Genomic DNA, 20,665 nt, shown 5'->3' on the forward strand with positions numbered 1-20,665 from the left:
TCAACAGCATGAAGCAGTAATTTTACTTGTCTATGGTGAATATGCTGTTTCAGCAATAATTTGACAACCATGAAAGTTACAAATTGAACATTTGTGAACAGTAAATTTGTAATTTGGTATTATATGTAGAATAATCTGTTCCAAGGTGTCCAATGAAGTTATTAATCTAATATTTAGTACTGGAAATGAATTTACTGGCATTCTCAAAAGTTGGATATTACGAAAATTAGCAATCATACTACTATTGATAATGAATCTACCACCTATCGGTACACTGTTTGAAATATATTAGCTGCAAACATTATATGTATCAAATAAGTATTGCTTAGTCAAGAGCCCTCAGCACTATACATGAACATCGTATACATCTTGTGTACATCAAATGAGTGTTGCTTAGCCAGATTTCCACAGTTGTAAATGAAAAATGTATATATCAAATGAGTATTTACTTACTCTAGACCTCTGAGCTGTGTATTAGCATTATATACGTCAAATGAGTGTTACTTAATCCAGACACCCTGAGCTGTACCATGTTTTGAATTTAGGCCTTAAACTATGTAATAGAAAGAAGTCAAACCAACAAGTTTAGTGACATCAACAGGTAATTTATTTCTCTTAGTTACAAAGTGAAAATGTAAGAGAAACTTACAGTATTGTGAATTAAATCCCAAATAATCCTAAATGTCCTATCACAAGTCAAAAAGTATAGAATGTTCTGAATGAATTCCAATAGTTTTGAATGCCCTGATGTACTGCAATGATTCAATCCAGAATGTCTTTGAATGGGTTCTTAATAATCCCAAATTAGTGTTTAATTCCAAAGAGTCAATGAACACTTTATAATTTGCTTTAATAATTTGATAAATAATTAATCAAATTATATATGAACACATCTGTAAATGATTCCAAAACTGTAAATGATAACTAATTATAAAACACGGATGAATAATTCTTTACTAAACCTCTATATATACAAATACCCACCTGACCTACAATGCAATAGATTGTTCTGGTAAATCAAAATTTCCAATGGAAAATTCCACTAACTTTTAAATTCTTATTCTTGTAAACATCTTGTTTACTACTTAAAACATGACAAACGTCAGGTAGGCAAAATCTCCATTCAGAAGCCCCCATTCATAATTCATGACAAAAGTCAGATATGCAGTAGATGTATCCACAACCCTCAGTCATAGACAAAAGGTCAAGCACACAATATAAATGAAACATACATAACATGCATGAACATTATATATCTTAAATGAATGCTATTTAGTCCAGATTACCAGAGCTTTAAATGAACACTGTATACTTTAAATGATTGTTACTTTGTCCTGACTCCTTGAGTTACATATGAAATGCATCAAATGATTGTTACTTTGTCCTGACTCCTTGAGTTATATATGAAATGCATCAAATGAGTGTTACTGATTCCAGATCCCTTGAGCCACACCTGAACACATCATAATCAAATGAGTGTTTACTTAGTTCAGACCCCACAAACTATTAAGTTGATGATTATTTATTTGTAGAGTCCTCTTGTGCAGTTCATAATCTTTGGTGAAAAAGCACAAATGGCATCATGTTACATCTCCAGTCAACTAACAATCAGTTTTCATGTACTCATCTTAATGAACAATAGAATAAGCAATATTGCTTCTCTGTTATCACACCATCACAACACCAGTTGGATATTTTCAATGATGTTAAGGAGATTGTTGGACAAAGATCCATTTGGTGTCTTATGTTAAATCTTCCATTGAACTAAACGGTAATTTTTGTTATGCAGTATCTTCATATATGAGGAATAAGCTCCATGTCCATTGTCATTACAATAGTTACTGTAAAACTGGAGATAAATAAACCAATCATGATTAACAGAATCATCACTTATGCAGTCATACTTTTTTGCAATAATAATATATTATAATTTTGACAGCATAATTGATGTGTTGAATAAAGAATAATTCCTATGTAATGCAGATCTGTATTGTGATTGTGAATAGCTTTTCAGTTACAGTAGAGCTAGTGTCCCTATTTTGTTTGATTTTCAAGAAGTTGTCTTACTGGTCTTACTTCATTTTTGGAGTAAATAATCGAGGCAAATTGTCATTACTAAAAATTCTGTTTATTTAGAGCAGTGTTTACAGTACTTGTAGGAATGTCATTGAGTTGGCACTTTCTATTGTTGGCATAGTTCAGTTGATTTAAAGGATGCCACTTGATCCAGCTGCATTTTACAAACAGTACTAGAGCTAGCTTGTTTTACCATGCATGCACCTTTTTCTTTAGTCCCTAATAAATGCCATTATTAATTACTAGTTATTGTTGTTGTTTACATGTATATCACTGACATGGTGTACAAAATAATCAGGCTATTGTAGAAAATATTTACATGTAGTTGTCGCTCTTCTTCATTTTAAATTTAAAAAAAATATTAATACATTCTCTCAGTGCCCTTTTGGGTAAGAAGTGTCCCTTAACTTCCTGTCATATATATATATATATATATATATATATATATATATATATATATATATATATATATATATATATATATATATATATATATATATATATATATATATTTCTTCAGAAAAACATAATGACAGTTTCTGATATTTTTTGATGGTGATTTCTTTCATCGTTCATGCAAATGTTGACCCTTGGGCAAGAAATAGAAAATAAAGGTTTTAAATTTTGAGTAGAAAGATGTGAACATACGCAGAGTGGTTACTTGTAATGGAAATATGTCTGCTTTGTACAGAACAACATCTTCAAGCAGACTCAAAAACTGGAGGAGATGAAGTCACAGATGAACTGGGACCAGCAGGCATTGGAGGCCTGGCTGGAGGAATCTGCTCGTAAAGATGAGGATTCCATGGCCATTCAAAAATACACACGCCAGGATGAGAGCAAGATCAAGGTGGGCTTTCATATCTAGAGAAGACGGGCTTATTCTTCGATAAAATTGGTCCATTATATAGCTTTCTAAGTGGGAAAAGCATTTATTATACTATGTTGTTTATCAACTGTGCTGCAGTATATATCAATAAATTAGATTTTGTAATATTGAGGTTTTATATGCAGGTGAGTGATGTTTCTCATTTTTTAATTCATAAAGAATCTAACTTATTGTACATTGTGCATTTCTAGTTTGACTATCATAAGAGTTTAGAAAATTTTGGGTGTTAGATTCCATTTTTTTAATGCTTTGATAGTTAGAGTTTTATGAATTAATTACAAGCTGGTGTTTGGGGGATGGCCAAAATTCTCCCAAATAATAAATGAGTTGATTGGATACTCTAGATTACAATTATAGTACAAGTCACACAGGTCACATTGGCATTCAACACTGACTATTTCAGTAATGGGTGTCATTTGTTAGAATTTGATTCTACATACCTTTAAGTGGTAAGTATTCACTTCATTTGGATTTGTATACATCCTTTGGAATGTCGTTATTTAGGCACCCCAATAGGTGCATATGGCAAAATCAATGTTAAAGTACGTAGACATTTTTGGACAAAATGAACCTGAAGGTGTGATCCAATACTGTCCAGATTGAATATTGCGATGTTACAATGAAAGCTACGCATATAAATAACAAATTCTTACTAACCTTGATTGTAATGATTCCACTCGACACACTCTTTCTTTGACCCAAGTTTAGTACATGACCACCATTGTAAAAGTCCACAGCAATGACTAATTTTCATCTGGAATTTTCTTGGTGATATATAAGGTGCAGAGCATTCAATAATCAGGATTGAATAGACTTTGGTTAAAGAAAAATAGTGTTAAATTTTAAAAGAACAATTTATAGTTAATTTAGATCGAGTAAATGCACATACATGATCTATGTGACTTGTACTATAGATAGGATTTAAAGTCTATTACTTGGAAGATTATTTTTAACTCACCAAGGCCAAGTGAGTTTATAGTAAGGACCTTCATAAATTGACAAATTGCTATTTACAAATTTTGAAAAACCACATGACTGAGGGTTTCACTACAAAGCTTGTTGGTTCTCAATAAAAATGGTACTGCTCAATGGCAGCTAGCTTTAGAATCTTGTTATCACTACTTGAAGAGATTGGTATAGCAAGATGGGGTTTGCAATGAAACACCTCCCATGTATGTGCAGTAGTTGGTCCTAAATGAAAATGATAAGGTAATTTGACCTTATTTTAAAATTCTCTTCATCTTGAAAATCTGTTATTACTTCTTTTGCGTGAATGATGGCATTGCCTTGGGGCTTTTACTTAAAGACTTCAAGTGATATTTTTTTAGTTCAGAATGAAAAGGGTGCAGATCAAACCTCCAAAATATCATTACTTTTTTTAAGGAGTTTTGTGGTTACTGTTTACATTTTTGTACTTTGTTGACCTTATGACATATACAAAGTATATATAGATACAGTATGAACATTGAACATATACTATTGAAAATCAACTACAGATAGAGTATGAATATTGAACATATGCTACTGAAAATCAACTTCAGATGGGGTATAAACACTGAACATATGCTATTGAATATCAAGTACATATACAGTATGAACATTGAACATATGCTATTGAATATTGGGCAGAAGAAAATAGGTTGAAATGCTTGAATCAATAACCTATTGCATGCACTATTGCTTATTACCATGAATTCATGATCACCCAAAACTCTGTTTTGATGCTTCTCTTATCTCTGTTCTACAAGAAACAAAGTTTACAGGGTTTGATTTTTATACTGTAAACTAACTTTCTTTCCACATGTTAGATACTTTAGGGCAGGGGTGCACAACCCCCGGCCAGCGAGCCAGATCTGGCCCATGAACGTGTTCTGTCCGGCCTTCAGGGCAAATAAAAACAACACAGAAATCTGGCCCAGGAACAGTAATTATATTAAAGAAATTAGTGCTTGTAGCCCTCGAGTGTCTTAGAAAATGCAATCTGGCCCTTGGTCGATAAAGGTTGTGCACCTCTGCCTTAGGGACAAATGTCTAAATGCACTGGATTTAATTAGAGGTGTGGCAAACACATTAGAGCGATCGCAAGGTCATCAGTAAGATCCAAGTTTGACTATGACTCAGTATGGATCAGCCAGTAAATCTTACTGTCATATGCTTGATCCAAAACACAGTCAGGGACATTTTCTGGATGCATTTGGAATTTCTCTTTAGAAAGCCTCTTCATCTATATGAATGATATTGACTAGTCAGTATGCTACCAAACTCTCTGTCTGCATGAGTTCGAGTCTCGGATTCAGCCAATGTGGGTATGTGAGAAAGCTTGCCAGTAGCTTCTTGTGGGTCGGTGGTTCTTTCCGGGGTTTTCCCAGGTTCTTCCTCCACCACTAATACTGGCCGCCATGTATAGCCTATCATGTGCTGAAAAATGGTGTTAAACCCCACAGCAACAACAACCATACTGTCTTGAATCCATCTAATCCCACATATCTCTTTAGGTCAAAATACCAAACATTGTATGCTCAGAAACTAAATTTTTATTCTACTGTTTCGTATCAAATTTGTATTCATTACTGTAGAAGTAATTGGGCTTTTTGGTTCCCCAGCTCTAATTTTAAGTTACCCCAGGCTAATGGGCAATGCTTTTTCTACCCATGTGCATAAGAGTTAATACTAATACTTTTTTTACTACAGGAGCTTTCATTGAGAATGGAGAGACTGACAGATGATGCATTGGTTAAGCGGAAAACCCTGGAACATGAAACTACGGAAACACTCACTGCTCAGGTAATGCTTAGAATTTCATTTTGAAAATTGGTTCAGTATATTCCGGTGTACATGTAGTCCATTTACACTTTTTATCTGTGCCTTAGAGAGCTTACAAAGTTAATGCTTATCCATAAATAGTGCAATCCGAACTTGAAAACTGATGACTTACTCAATATTTCACAATACTATTTAATGTTAATTGCTTTGGTTTTGTTTGTTTTTATGGTACAGCAACACCAGTAGGTTATTAAGTGCTGAAGCAATTGGACTAAAGTGCCTTTACCCAAGGACATATCATGATGGTAGCTGACCTTGACTATCCATATGATAGGATTTGAACCTGCATCCTTTCTGTTACATGTCAAGCATGCTGATCACTAAGCCACCATGACTCCTGAATTTTATGTTAAAACTGGTTTCTCATATACTGTGTGTGTGTGTGTGTGTTATTCTTTTTGCAGAATATCATTATGTTTGGATTAGTATCTCATTTACATTAGAAAATGTCCCTACCTTACACTTTATATTTTTTAATAGTCACCAACAGTAACTGTTCTGATGTTAATTCTTTTCTTAAATCATACATATTCCTATTGTATTAGATTACAATGTATGCCAGATTATTCATATTGTATTAGATTACAATGTATGCCAGATTATTCATATCGTAATGTATACCACATTCATATTGTATTAAATTACAATGTGTGCCAGATTATTCATATTGTATTAGATTACAATGTGTGCCAGATTAGTCATATTGCATTAGATTACAGTGTATGCCAGATTATTCATATTGTATTAGATTACAATGTATACCACATTCATATTGTATTAAATTACAATGTGTGCCAGATTATTCATATTGTATTAAATTACACTGTATGCCAGATTATTATATTGTATTAAATTACATGTATGCCAGATTTTACCTGTTCAAGTTCATACCACCTTATTTAGATTGAGCTAGACAAGACAGCAGAAGATTTCAGGCGAGCTCACCAAGAGCGGCAGGAGCTGATTCAACAGTGGGAGAACACAATAGAGCAAATGCAGCGTCGAGACAAAGAGATGGACCTACTGGCAGCTGTGAGTTTCCCATAAACTGTAACAATTATTGCTTGTTAATTAAATTAATGTTTTCAATACACTGTAAATCTTGCCAATCTGAAACTTTTTTTCCCACTCCATCAGTTAAGGTTACTAATTGATCCATTGATCGGTAAGCAACAGCACACATGTGAAAGACAATTTAGTGCCAAGACGGTAAATTTGAAGTCCCCAGAGACATACCAGTATGGCAGCAGACTCTGGTTGGTCTGGGCAGGATTCAAACTCACAGCCCACTTACCCTTAGACTGACACACTAACTACTGATTCAGGGTCTCCATATCTCTCAGATTATTGAGAAATCAAGATAAATTAATTGTTCCTCTGATGGACATATCTTGTGAAACAGCACTAAACATATAATTACAAAAAAATCAGTTCAGCTTGTACTTCATGCTGACCATCTTTCACCAGTTGATTCTCTTCAGTGAGTTAATAATGGATGTAACTAAAGCTGGAGTTATTAACAATAAGGGTCTAACATGGAAGTGATTCTGTGCATAGAGTTATTAACCATAAGGGTCTAACATGGGAGTGATTCTGTGCATAGAGCTTTTAACCATAATGGTCTAAGATGGAAGTGATTATATGTATATGCATAGAGTTATTAACCATAAGGGTCTAACATGGAAGTGATTCTGTGCATAGAGCTTTTAACCATAATGGTCTAACATGGAAGTGTGCATAGAGTTATTAACCATAAGGGTCTAACATGGAAGTGATTCTGTGCATATAGTTTTTAACCATAAGGGTCTAACATGGAAGTGTGCATAGAGTTATTAACCATAAGGGTCTAACATGGAAGTGATTCTGTGCATATAGTTTTTAACCATAATTGTCTAACATGGAAGTGATTCTATGCATAGAGTTACTAACCATAAGGGTCTAACACAGAAGCAATTCTGTGCATAGAGTTATTAACCATAAGGGTCTAACATGGAGGTGATTCTATGCATAGAGTTATTAACCATAAGGGTCTAACATGGAAGTGATTCTGTGCATAGAGCTTTTAACCATAATGGTCTAACATGGAAGTGTGCATAGAGTTATTAACCATAAGGGTCTAACATGGAAGTGATTCTGTGCATATAGTTTTTAACCATAATTGTCTAACATGGAAGTGATTCTATGCATAGAGTTACTAACCATAAGGGTCTAACACAGAAGCAATTCTGTGCATAGAGTTATTAACCATAAGGGTCTAACATGGAAGTGATTCTATGCATAGAGTTATTAACCATAAGGGTCTAACATGGAAGTGATTCTTTGCATAGAGCTTTTAACCATAATGGTCTAACATGGAAGTGTGCATAGAGTTATTAACCATAAGGGTCTAACATGGAAGTGATTCTGTGCATATAGTTTTTAACCATAATTGTCTAACATGGAAGTGATTCTATGCATAGAGTTACTAACCATAAGGGTCTAACACGGAAGTGATTCTGTGCATAGAGGTAAAATCTGCCTTATGTTGGCGTAGGTCAAGTTCATACCACCTAAAGACCGCTGCCAAAGATCGACTTGTAAATCAAGCAAAATCTATTTAGTTTTTGAGAAAATACAGCTTAAAAATGCAGTTCTTTGGAGTAAGCTTCCAAATTTGATCCAGCATTCACTGACTTCATATTTTTGTGCAAACAAAGCTGTATATTTTATGATTTATTGAGCTAATTAATCAAATGTATGGCATTCATTTTGATTCATCTGTTACATGTACTTCATTCATCATATTATTGATTTTTGCTATCTTTGTGCTTTTCAAGGAAGGTATTTTTGATCAGGTCTTTCTGTGGGTGTAGTTACTATGAGCACATTTAACTCAGGACAGTTTAAGCTGTTTGATTGGTCTCACCAGGGTTGAGCTGATTTCACCCAGGATGTTTTAAACTATTTGGTTGGTCCCACACAATTAGTTTGTTCCTCCAAATTTTCCAAATTAGTGGTTATTTATTAATATTTAAACTTAAGAATTTCAAATTGATATGCAAAACTTTACTTTTATGGCCTTATTGTCAATCACAGTAATAATTATAACTTGTACTTTATCATTTTGTAGCAACTTGCCAAAGTAAAAGCTGAAGTCCGAAAAAGGGAGGAGTCCATCAAGGAAAAACAGATGTTTTTGGAAAATGAGATAGAAAATAATAGAGAGCAGGAAAAGAAGATTTCTTTTGCAGAAAGAACAGCAGCAAAAATTCGTAATGATTACCAGGAGGCTGAAACCCAGAGAATTCAGTTCCAAGATGAGGTATGGCGTGCTTTTCACAGTATCTGACTCTTGCTGTCTGAAGTTTTGGGTTCGTAATGATTAACGCCATATCCCCACCCAGAAATATATCTAATATATACAAATATAGCCTTCAGTATTCAAACTCCTGGTTATTTACAGCACCATTCTCATGTCCCCTAATGTACTCTCATCAGAAATGTTCCTGTCAAACCAATATGTGACCCGCCTTTAAACTCTGAGCTAATTAAAATTCCAATTAAGTGGCAATTGATCAGTTTATTTGCATATCAGATTCTACTTTTATCATTTGTTGTTTTTTCAAAACCTCCAACCTGCTGTCAATGTATCCTAGGGAATGGCTCATAATAATTATTCCTTGGCATGACATAGCCAGTAAGGTGTTGAAAGTGACATTAAAACCAACAACGACAAACAAAACAAAGCTTTTAGTCTGCATATTGTCTTCTGTAGATGCACTTTGTCACATGGGATACCAATTTTTGTAAGACAGTAAGCATGAATTGAAAGCAGCACAGAAATAAAAACCTAGCTGATATTCAGAGTCACCCAACCTCTACAGCGTGGTAAAGCTTCACTAATTTCTTTGTTTTAATACCAATATTATTTATAGTGTGGAAATAATATATAAAGATATGTGTATGAAAGATGATTTGGTTTGGTTAAGTGTTTTATGGCACAGCAACACATGCAGGCTATCTGTTGCCAGGGCTATTTGAGTAACGTGCAGGATGTTGTTAGGTATTAACTTAACAGAATCAGCGGATGAATTAATCTGACATATATCTGACACAAGACTACTTTTTAACTGTGATGATAGTGACTGGCGGAAATTTTCACTGGCATTTGATTAGTGATGGCTGGAGTTTTTCTTGAGCTGCCATCAAAATCCCTGACCTTAGTTTAGCAGATTAGCATTCATTTTGAGCCCTGATCATAGATTATGAAATGTACTTGAAAGGGTGCCACACTATAACCTGTTGATCATGTGACAAGTTTGCTTCCTTTGTCAGCAAGAAACATATCGTGTAATAGCTACAAATTTGCTAATGAAGAAAAATGCAAAATGTAATCAGACATTCTCATTTTAGAAGGAAAAGTGAAAGCACCTAAGCTAAACAAAAAGAGGGAGACTTCTTTCATCACTCCTGAGAATTCTGGTGTAAGAAACGATTCAAATAAACATTGTCAGTTATACACATACTACAGCAGTGGGGAAAATGGAATGGATGGTCAATGATAGTTACAACCAGATGTTTGTAACCTGATTTTATTGGCAAGGTGGTCTTGCACCACAATTATTGATTATTCTTAACTATTTTAAGTAGGGAACTTTTGATGTAAGTTTTATTATATTGATTCCATAATACATCTGTGATGTTTAAATGAAAATATTGCATTATTTGAAAAAAAATATTTACACTTTTTATACACTAATTATTTCTCACATCTGTGTAATTCACCTCTGGAAGGACCATGCTTCCTATAAGACCATTATCCTGGTGCAGAAGCAATGGTCTTATAAGAGGGGGGACCAATGTAGTGCCAAATAAAAAAATATCCATTTTTTGGCAGAAATTCAAATATAACATATCTTATTAATTGATAACATTCAGCATACTAAAAACTGGTGCCTATGATGCATTACAGCTGGATGCCTTAAAAAGGACAGTGGACCGCACTAACACGGATCTTGAGGCCACCAGATCACAGGTAGCTCACCTAAAGAAGGATGTGGCTGAGAAGAACAACAAGTGAGAGGAAACCCATTTTATAATGAATTGAACCACTATTAAAGATATTCTACTCTCCAAAAGCACATTTCATTCATAAGAAAAGTAGACAGAACTTTCAGCAGCTTATGCAATAAATTTAAAGTTGTTATGATTTTATACTTAATTCATTGCATGAGAGTAGAAAGAAAAAATCAGAAGCATAAGAGTTACAGATAATAGCAGAAGCTGTACTCAAGAGAAATTTGTTTTACAGGAAACCAATAATACCTATTGGTTCTGAAGCATCACTATAATGGTTGTTTTGTTCTTTTTCAAGGTTATCACAAGCCAAAGACTTGAGGGAGACTTTGGTGGAGAAGTTAAAAATTGCCACAGAGTCAACACTAAGTGCAGAAGAGCGGGCAGCTAGGATGGATGAGCTGCTGGCAGAAGAAGATAAACGGCAGTTTGAAATCGAACAAGAGTTGAAATATTTAAGAGATCTCCAGTTCCGTAAAACTGAGGAGCTTCATTCAAATAAAGTGACAGAAAGGAACACCGAGGCTGAGATTCAGGCATGTACTATGGAGATGTTACATTGAAATATGAAGTGAACATGTGGCTCTCAAACAATATATGCCCCTTTAACATGTACATTTCTTATTACACAATTCAACACTCTCCTGTATCTACATGGGTCAATTCATATCTTTACATATAAATACATCTTTATCATGCATGTCAAGTTTGAAAAGCATGATATGACAATGCATTTTTTAGACTACATCCTCTGTCCAATCATTTCATTAAAGTTTTAATTTTTGAAACATGGTCAAATGGAAATAAGCTTTTTGGTGAAGTGGAGCTCTTTTCAGAAATATGACATGTCTTCCTTGTACAGTTAGATACGTGAAGTTTTTATGGGACTTTATATTTACATGAATGTGACCTGCGTCGATTAGCATACCATGACATCATTATGGTCTTCATCTTCATTAAAGAATTTATTAGCAGCTCATTAGAAATTATATATAGAAGGCATTTAGCTGACTCAGTACAGAGCATATAGAAAGCATTTAGCTAATTCACTACAAAGCATATAGAAGGCATTTAGCTGACTCAGTACTAAGCATATAGAAGGCATTTAGCTGACTCAGTACTAAGCATATAGAAGGCATTAGAAGGCATTTAGCTGACTCAGTATTAAGCATATAGAAGGCATTTAGCTGACTCAGTACAGAGCATATAGAAGGTATTCAGCTGACACAGTGTTGAGCATATATAGCAGACATTTAGCTCACTCAGTACAAAGAAAATACAAAGATATTTAGCTCACACAGTACAAAGCATATACGAAGATATTTAGCTCACTCAGTACAAAGCATATACAAAGATATTTAGCTCACTAAGTACAAAGCATATATAGCAGACATTTAGCTCACTCAGTACAAAGCATATATAGCAGACATTTAGCTCACTCAGTACAAAGCATATACAAAGACATTTAACTCACTCAGTACAAAGCGTATACAAAGACATTTAGCTCACTCAGTACAAAGCATATACAAAGACATTTAGCTCACTCAGTACAAAGCATATACAAAGACATTTATCTCACTCAGTACAAAGCATATACAAAGATATTTAGCTCACTCGGTACAAAGCATATACAAGGATATTTAGCTCACTTAGTACAAAGCATATACAAAGACATTTAGCTCACTCAGTACAAAGCACATACAAAGACATTTAGCTCACTCAGTACAAAGCATATACAAAGACATTTAGCTCACTCATTACAAACCATATACAAAGACATTTAGCTCAGTACAAAGCATATACAAAGATATTTAGCTCACTCAGTACAAAGCATATACAAAGATATTTAGCTGACTCAGTACAAAGCATATACGAAAATATTTAGCTGACTTACCTATCATAAGTGTTTTGTTTAGAGCTCATGCCAGGAAGTGTGGATAATACAAAAATGGATTCTGTTGAAATGGTAATATAATTAACAGCTAATGAAGACATTAGGCTGGATGTATTTGATTATTTGTATATAGCTGCTGTTATCTACATTTAAATGATTACATGGAAACAACAACAAATTTAAAAGCAGTACTGTTAAGTTATATGTATTTATCCTTGTTTATGTCACTATAGAGATGCTAACTCTAACATGTACTACTTTACTGATTCAGTTCAGTAATATAATTCCTTAATTTTCCTATATTTATAGTGACTCCAGTACATTAGTTTTAAAATCTGATGCACAAACGCTATGTTGCATTAGGTGTTAGCTTGAACACAGCATGGGAAAAAGTCACCATAGGTTGTGTTGCATTTTTTTCTGGAAACAGTGTCTTTGAATAACATGACTGGAAATTTTAGTGCCCTTTTCAGTACCAGTTGAATGACATCTGCTTGCTTGTCAGCCTACACAAACACCACAAATCTGGACTTATTTTCTGTTTTCAGATTTAATGGTGGTTTCTGTCGAATGCAAGTGATATTTGTTTCAATGGACCAAATCTCCAGAAAAAAAGCATAGAAAAAATAATTTTTAATTTGTTAGGGAGATCAGTAGGCTTAGTTAATGTAGTGATATCTCATGTCAAGTTAGTCTCATGTGTCTATAATGTTTGTTTTTGTTTGCTTCCAGGGTAGTCAAGCTGCCATAAGGAACCTGAATAGTAAGATTGCCAAGTTGGACACTGACTCTCTCAAACAGCAGGAAATCATCTACAACCAGGTAAAAACACCATTTTCTGTCCTATCAATGTTATCTCTATTTTTTTCAGCATCTTAGATGCATTAACACCATTTTTAAACATAAATTCTATGTACTTCTCTGATGTTCTAACAGAAAATGTACAATGCACAATTTTCATGTTTTGTTTCTAAATCAGCCATAAAGATTGATTACAAATTTGAAGTATACAGTGTAACCCTACTATAACACGATGATCAGGGGCCACAAAGTACCTTCATGCTATGTGTGATATTGTACAATATCCAACCAAGTCACTTTACTGAAGAAAATGGCATATGTGTATCCTCATTAATAGCTGTACAAGATGGAGTATGTTGGGGTGTGCAGAGCTACAGACTGCATCATGATAGATCAGATAAATCTTACCAAAATTACATTTTGTTAAAATGGTCTTGTGATCTTTCAGCTGATCTTCCATCAGAAGATTTAGTTTCTAGAATTAAGTGAAATGTTTTGTTGGATTTTACAAGTTTTGGTTACGTTGAATTTGTATCATCTTTTTAGATATGAGTTTATTTTGACTTAAATCTCACAGGTAAACAATCACCTGCACAACCCAAAGCAGTTATTAGGCAATTCAAGAAATGTTCAGTCATTTTGCAGTTACACAAAACCAAAACCTGCACATCATTTCTTTCTTCTCATTAAGATGCAAACATGTACTCAGTATCTGTTCCTTGTTTTTGGCATAACAAAGATTGTATAATATTTGCTCCATTTATTTTCTATCCTAGCTTCATTGAGAAGAATATGACATCATCAGTAACTTACATCAACATAAAGTCCCCTTATTTCTGAAGCACTGTCATATCTATTTAATAGTTTGATATTGTGGTGCATTATAAAGGTTTATATTATGTCCCCTTATTTCTGAAGCAGTGTGATGTCTATTTGAAGGTTTGATATCATGGTGCATTATAAAGGTGGACATTATGTCCCCTTATTTCTGAAGCAGTGTGATGTCTATTTGTAGGTTTGATATCGTGGTGCATTATAAAGGTGGACATTATGTCCCCTTGTTTCTGAAGCAATGTGATATCTATTTAATGGTTTGATATTATGGTGCATTATGAATGCAATATTGTAAATAGCATTGAAAAAATAAAGAAATTAAAATTATCAAATTGTCCCTTATAAAATAAGGCACATTTCAGAAATTTTGTTCCCTACCATGATAGAGCTGAACAGGAATTTTCTGATCAGTGAATAAGACTTGTTGCTATTCATACAACTAGAATAATTTCAATCATCATGGAAAAGAAGACATTTGTATTGATAGTCATCAGTGAAAATATGTTGAAACCTGTTTATAAAGGACAATTGAGAGACCAGACAGTTTTTCTGTCTGAATAGTTGTCCTGCATATAAAGGCAAATATGGATACAAATACAAGAAAAGGGACCCAAAAATGGTGTTCTTTATGGCTAGTTGTCCTTTATATAAAGACTAAAATAAATGCAAATACAAGAAAAGGGAACCCAAAATGGTGTTCTTTATGACCAGTAGTCCTTTATATAATAACTAAAATGGATATAAACACAGAAGAATGGACCCCAGATCAGGTGTGCTTGATATGATAGGCAGCTGTCCTTTTGCTTAGGGACGTTTACTGTACAAACACAGCAAATTTGTACATGAATTTGAAATTAAGGGTAGACAGATTATTTATAGAGATGATGCATATACAGATATGTTACAAAAATCTTACAGTGCTGCAAGCCCTAGTTTTCTTTCTTCTGATTCTTCAGGATTTGCACGTCATTCAAGTTACTAAGTTTTATGTACGATGTATTGTGTAATCACTCATCTGTGCTTTATTCTGTAGGACTTTGCCATCCAACAGCTGGAGAGAAGAATAAACCGCATGCAGGGAGAACGCAGCAATGAGGAGAAGATCCAACTGGAGGCTAAGATTAAGGAATTGATGGATGACTTGGACCAGAAAAACAACACCCGCACACTTTTGACTTTACAGCTAAAACGCTTGCAGGTACAACACAGCAATTTATTGTTATGAAGCAAGAACACATGTTATTGATTTTATGTCACCATTAGGAGCAATGGACTCAAACTATTTGATGTTTACATATTAAAATGAATATTAGCCATGAATTGTCATAATTATGGTTTTTACTTTTATATGTTGCAGAGAAACAGGGGGGTGGGGTGGAGGGGGAAAGTTACATCTGTGAATAATTCTTTGTCTTTAAAACTTATTACATTGCTACATGATTTGTGGAGAAGTAAAGTGTAGCCATACTAACATTGGTGTTTGCTTGAGTATATCTTAGACTAACATAGTCATTGATGGGAAGTGAAAATGATGATCAAGTCTCAGTGACAGTTACTCATGTTATCCTTACATATATCTCAGTCATCAACTTCAAAAGACTTAGATGCAATCAGCAGTGACTAACATTATATTCAAATACCTGATTTATATTGTTGTACTCTGTGATATACCTGTGCTCTATTTGTTGCTCTAAATAAGTACTCTGTGACTGTACCAAAGGCTATACATGCTTTTCTGTCTTAACCATTCTACAATGTTTGTGGTACTCTGGTGCTTTGACCAGTGGATATATCTTTCAAAGTTCTGCCCCTACTCTTAATTTCTTTGAAAAAATTGCATTGTTTCATAGCATTTTTCCAGGTGAAGATTTCAACAGTCAAGAGTATGTTTCCAGTATTCTCTGGAAGTAATTGGACTTTGGAATCTTTTAATGTCTTTTAACATCCAGAATCATACACAAAATCTGTTAACTATGCTTCATTTCATTGACTGGCTTCAGTTCAATATGCCTATTTGACTTCACCCATGTGTACACACCATCTAGAAACTTACGCTTCTCTTCCAACATTCTAACACTTGCATTCACATTGTTGCCACTGTTAAACCAATGTCATACAGACAACATTCTTTTGCTTTCTAAGACTCAGCTACATGGAATGAATTGCCCATACATCTTAGATGCAAGGTCACTGCATGCTTTCAAAACTCACCTATTTCAGCTACAAGAACAGATTTAAAGACTTAATAATGTTTACTTCCTTAAATATTGTCAGCATGTTTTTGTTTTGTAATTTCAGGGTGTTTATTTTTTAACCTTCTGGTTGTATATGTTTTCATGTTTTATCTAATATTGTAAGGTGCTTGGAGCTTCTAAAGATTAGGTGCTGTACTAAGTTTACATCATTATTATTATTATTATTATTATTATTATTGACAAAATCATATAACATATTTAGGTACAAATAGATGATAATAGTAATCATGATAAAGCATTAGTTGTCTCTGTAAAGTTAACATTGCAAATACATGTCTTATTTTATCCCATCAGGATGACATTCGACGTGTCAGCCGTGAGTTGGAAAAGAGTGGAGCAGAGAAGTTTGATTTCACAAGTAAAATCGAGGAACTTAACCTGTATAATGATAGTTCTGAGAGGGAACTGAAGACAATCATCTCAAACAAACAGGTAATGTGAAAATTGTCATGTTAAATTATTGACTAAGTTGGCAGAGCCCTGTTGCAATAATGTCTATCCTTCTTTACATCTATCCATAACCCTGACTGGAACTATTGGATTTTGACATATAAGGTATGTCTTTATTTAGGAGAGATGTCAAAAGAGTTATTTCCAGCCATCTGTGTAATTATTTAGAAGAGTTATGGCCCCTTATTCCCTGTTGCCTCATCTTAGTTTCAGCATCATTGCTTTACCAAGAATTGCTGGATTTCAGCTAAATTGGACATTCTGCTTTATATAAGATGCTGCATGAATTCACTTTCCAGCATTCAACAACATCATTTAAAAGAGTGGTTGCCCAAAATTTTCTATCCTCAAAATTGGGTTTCTGTGGCATGTTTTCTAACTATTCTTGGATTTCAAGCAGATCTAACATGCACTTATTTATTGATAAGAGCGTGAAATCATTTAACTTCTAGTATTCCCCGATTTTGGATTTTGCAGTATTACTTTACCAAAGATTGCTGGATATCACCTTAATTTGGCATGCAGTTTTATATTGATGTGATGACCCTCAAATGAGTTTCATTTTCAGTAGTTATCTTTTAGAAGAGTTATGGTTCCTGATTTTCTATTTTCCTAACTGGTTTCTGCAGGCTTTAACAAAGATTCTTGGATTTCATCCAAAATTTGGTATGCAACTTTACGTTGATGAGACCTAGGCTCACTGTAATTTCATATTTCTGCATTGTAATGTTGAAGAGTTAAGGCCCTTGCTCTTACCACTCCTCTTAAAGTTGGTTTCCACAACATTACATTACCAAAGATTGATGGACTTCAATGAATTATTGTCAACAGCTTGATATTAATGTCACACTGAATGGGTTTCATTTACATGTGAAGACAGTGGTAGTGTGCAGAGTTTTAAATAAACTCATTGCTATTGGCACAACTTTAAATAAAAAATAATCATGAGAAATGCAGTTACTTAGTTTAGTATAGTTAGCTGAACAAATATTTGTATAAATAAAAAAATCAGCATCATTGCAGAATTTTACTGATATTAACTGTTTGTCAGCACAGTGTATAAAGTATCTTAGCACATTTCCTAAACTGTAAAGATGTCATCATTTGAACACTGGTTATCAGAACAATTTGTCTTGGTATGTAAAATGGCCATAATATCTTTCAGTAACTAGTGAAATAGATTGTACACAATTGTAATGGTAGTGGTTTATTGAACACTGTATTTGCAATAAAATTTCCAGTACCTATAGTTTTGTGTAGTAGTTTGTATGGGATGGTATGGGTATGGTTGTTTTAATAGTTGACAGTGTGAAATTTGTATTTTGATGTATATTCAGAGCCTGATGGTGGATCAGAACATCATGAAGTTGGAGATAAAGAGGCTGAGAAATCTACTGCGTGAACATGCAGATGATGTCCTTAGCTTGGAGAAACGACGCCTGCAGCTGGAAACAGTATACAACTTTATCTTTGTCTTATAAATCATTATATCCGATTTATCAATGAATCCCTAATACTTTGTGCTGCACAAGGCCACCTAATGTCAATGTGTGGATATTTTCTAATGAATTTCAACATACTTGAATTAAAATTTTATGTATTTATTCCAGAACATGGTTTATTATTAGATTGTTGTTATCACTAATGTTGTTTTTGTTAAAATCGTAGTACAGGGATCTACATTGTAATATGCAGTTAACTGAATGAGATGTCATATAACCTGTTCATTTACTAATTGATTATAAAGATAATTAGTTTTTTTCCCATCATCTTCCATGAATTAGATTCAACAAGACATGGGTATCATATAGTTTGCTATATATTTTGTGTGTAGTATTGAGCCATGAGAAACAGTAAATTTTAATTACTCTCACATGGCTTTCAGTTACCAGCAGTATGTTGGCTGGAAAACATTATCAGTATATGAACTAATTAGAAAATACATTTCTGATTGCCAATTATTGCAGCACACACTGGTTTAAAATAGGTTTGTAAATCAGGTTTATAAAAAATGATAAAATCAGTAGTAATCAAGAGCATAGAATATAATAATTTCCATAGGAGTACATTATTTCTTTTCATAATTTTCTTGAAATGTTATGTTTAATTCTGGAAAAATTTATTCATATGATAGGAACTGTTTTATTGTGGGAGTGTGCATCATTATTTGATTTAGACGTAAGCATCAAAAGATTAATAATTAACAATGGTTTTCCTCTAACTCTACACCACACAGGCTATGAAGGAACGCCACCAAGAGATCAACATTCACAAGGATATGTTACAGGCCCAAGTTCGGGCTGTTGATGAAGAAAGACAGCAGATCAGTGCGGAGTTGCACGAGAGAATATCCAAAATCGATAAACTAAGGAAAAGGTATCATCTGGAGAACACCAATTGTCAACCATATTTTCCAAATTATGCTTTTTATTGATATTTGTTTCATTTATCAGCATAACAGAGATACATTTTATTTTCTAACCAAAGAATTCATTGAGTGCAAAACAATTTCAATGTACTGAAATTGTCCTGATCTAAATGTATCTCAGGCTTGTCTGCCAAGCCAAGAATTTGAAGCAATTTATAGAGACCATTAAAACCAGTGAATTTTGACGAAGATAGTCTGATATGATTTTCATGTAGTTTTCATGATTCTACATTTGTTTGGAAAAACCTGAATCAGAAATATATTTTTTCCCATTTTGAATACACATCATTATTTTTATTTTCAATTTTTGTTGTTGTTTTTAGTGGTGGGGGGTAGGTGAGGTTGTAGCTTGTACAGTAACAGAGACTTTGTAATATTTAGATATGAGATCCTGATGGTGTCCATGGCACCTCCTGAAGGAGAGGAGGAGAGGAGCCAGGCATATTATGTCATCAAGGCAGCGCAGGAGAAAGAGGAGTTACAGCGGGAAGGAGATGACCTGGATGCACGGATCCGGAAAGCAGAAAAGGAGATCCGAGCACTGGAGAACACCATCAAACTTATGAACTCTCGTAATGAGACATATAGAAAAAGCTTTAGCAAGATCACAGAATCAAGTGAGTTATTGACAGTGAATGTCACTGAGATTAACATCTTCATCTCATTTATTATTACTTTGCTTTAGCACGTGGGTTTTGTGATACCCTCCATCTGTCCATATGTTTAACTATCAGTCTGTATGTTTGATAATCTGTATTTTTAACCATCTGTCTTTATGTTTGACCTTGTATGTTTGACGATCTGTATGTTTGACCATTTGTCAAATAATTTTGTTATCACATCTCTTCCCTAGCTGCTGGGTGAAAATTGACAGACCTGAGTTATGACTTATGTCACAAAGTAATGGAAAAAAAGCAAAGCCAACAAATTTGGTACAACTTATCAAACAATTTAATGAAAATGTGAGAGAAACCTGGCAGTAGTATGAATTGAATCCAAATTAGTCATTTTAAAGGTCATGAATGTCCTTAATAAATGAAAAGTTGTTCCTTATACATTTCAAAAACTGGAAATGTATTGGTCCTCCAAGGACAATGACATTGTCAAGATGGCAAAAATGCCTGTGCCATCTGCTTGGTCTGAGATCAGCCAGCAGTGCA

At 33.9% G+C, this 20,665-nt stretch overlaps 1 protein-coding gene across 1 annotated transcript in view; it reads left to right on the plus strand.

The window, feature by feature from the left end:
* LOC149798866 (coiled-coil domain-containing protein 39-like) overlaps positions 1-20,665 on the plus strand; it is a 53,528-nt gene that overhangs the window by 10,220 nt on the left and 22,643 nt on the right. The window contains exons 4-15 of the mRNA XM_089957779.1: positions 2,768-2,926; positions 5,657-5,749; positions 6,692-6,820; positions 8,898-9,089; positions 10,740-10,843; positions 11,142-11,379; positions 13,470-13,559; positions 15,406-15,570; positions 16,922-17,059; positions 18,415-18,531; positions 19,314-19,453; positions 19,887-20,122. Of these exons, the coding sequence (XP_089813905.1) occupies positions 2,768-2,926; positions 5,657-5,749; positions 6,692-6,820; positions 8,898-9,089; positions 10,740-10,843; positions 11,142-11,379; positions 13,470-13,559; positions 15,406-15,570; positions 16,922-17,059; positions 18,415-18,531; positions 19,314-19,453; positions 19,887-20,122 (1,801 nt within the window). The remainder of the gene's footprint in view (positions 1-2,767; positions 2,927-5,656; positions 5,750-6,691; positions 6,821-8,897; positions 9,090-10,739; positions 10,844-11,141; positions 11,380-13,469; positions 13,560-15,405; positions 15,571-16,921; positions 17,060-18,414; positions 18,532-19,313; positions 19,454-19,886; positions 20,123-20,665) is intronic.

The sequence above is a fragment of the Sinohyriopsis cumingii genome, chromosome 5, assembly GCF_028554795.1.
Source record: "Sinohyriopsis cumingii isolate HCF-2022 chromosome 5, ASM2855479v2, whole genome shotgun sequence".
NCBI lineage: Eukaryota > Metazoa > Mollusca > Bivalvia > Unionida > Unionidae > Sinohyriopsis > Sinohyriopsis cumingii.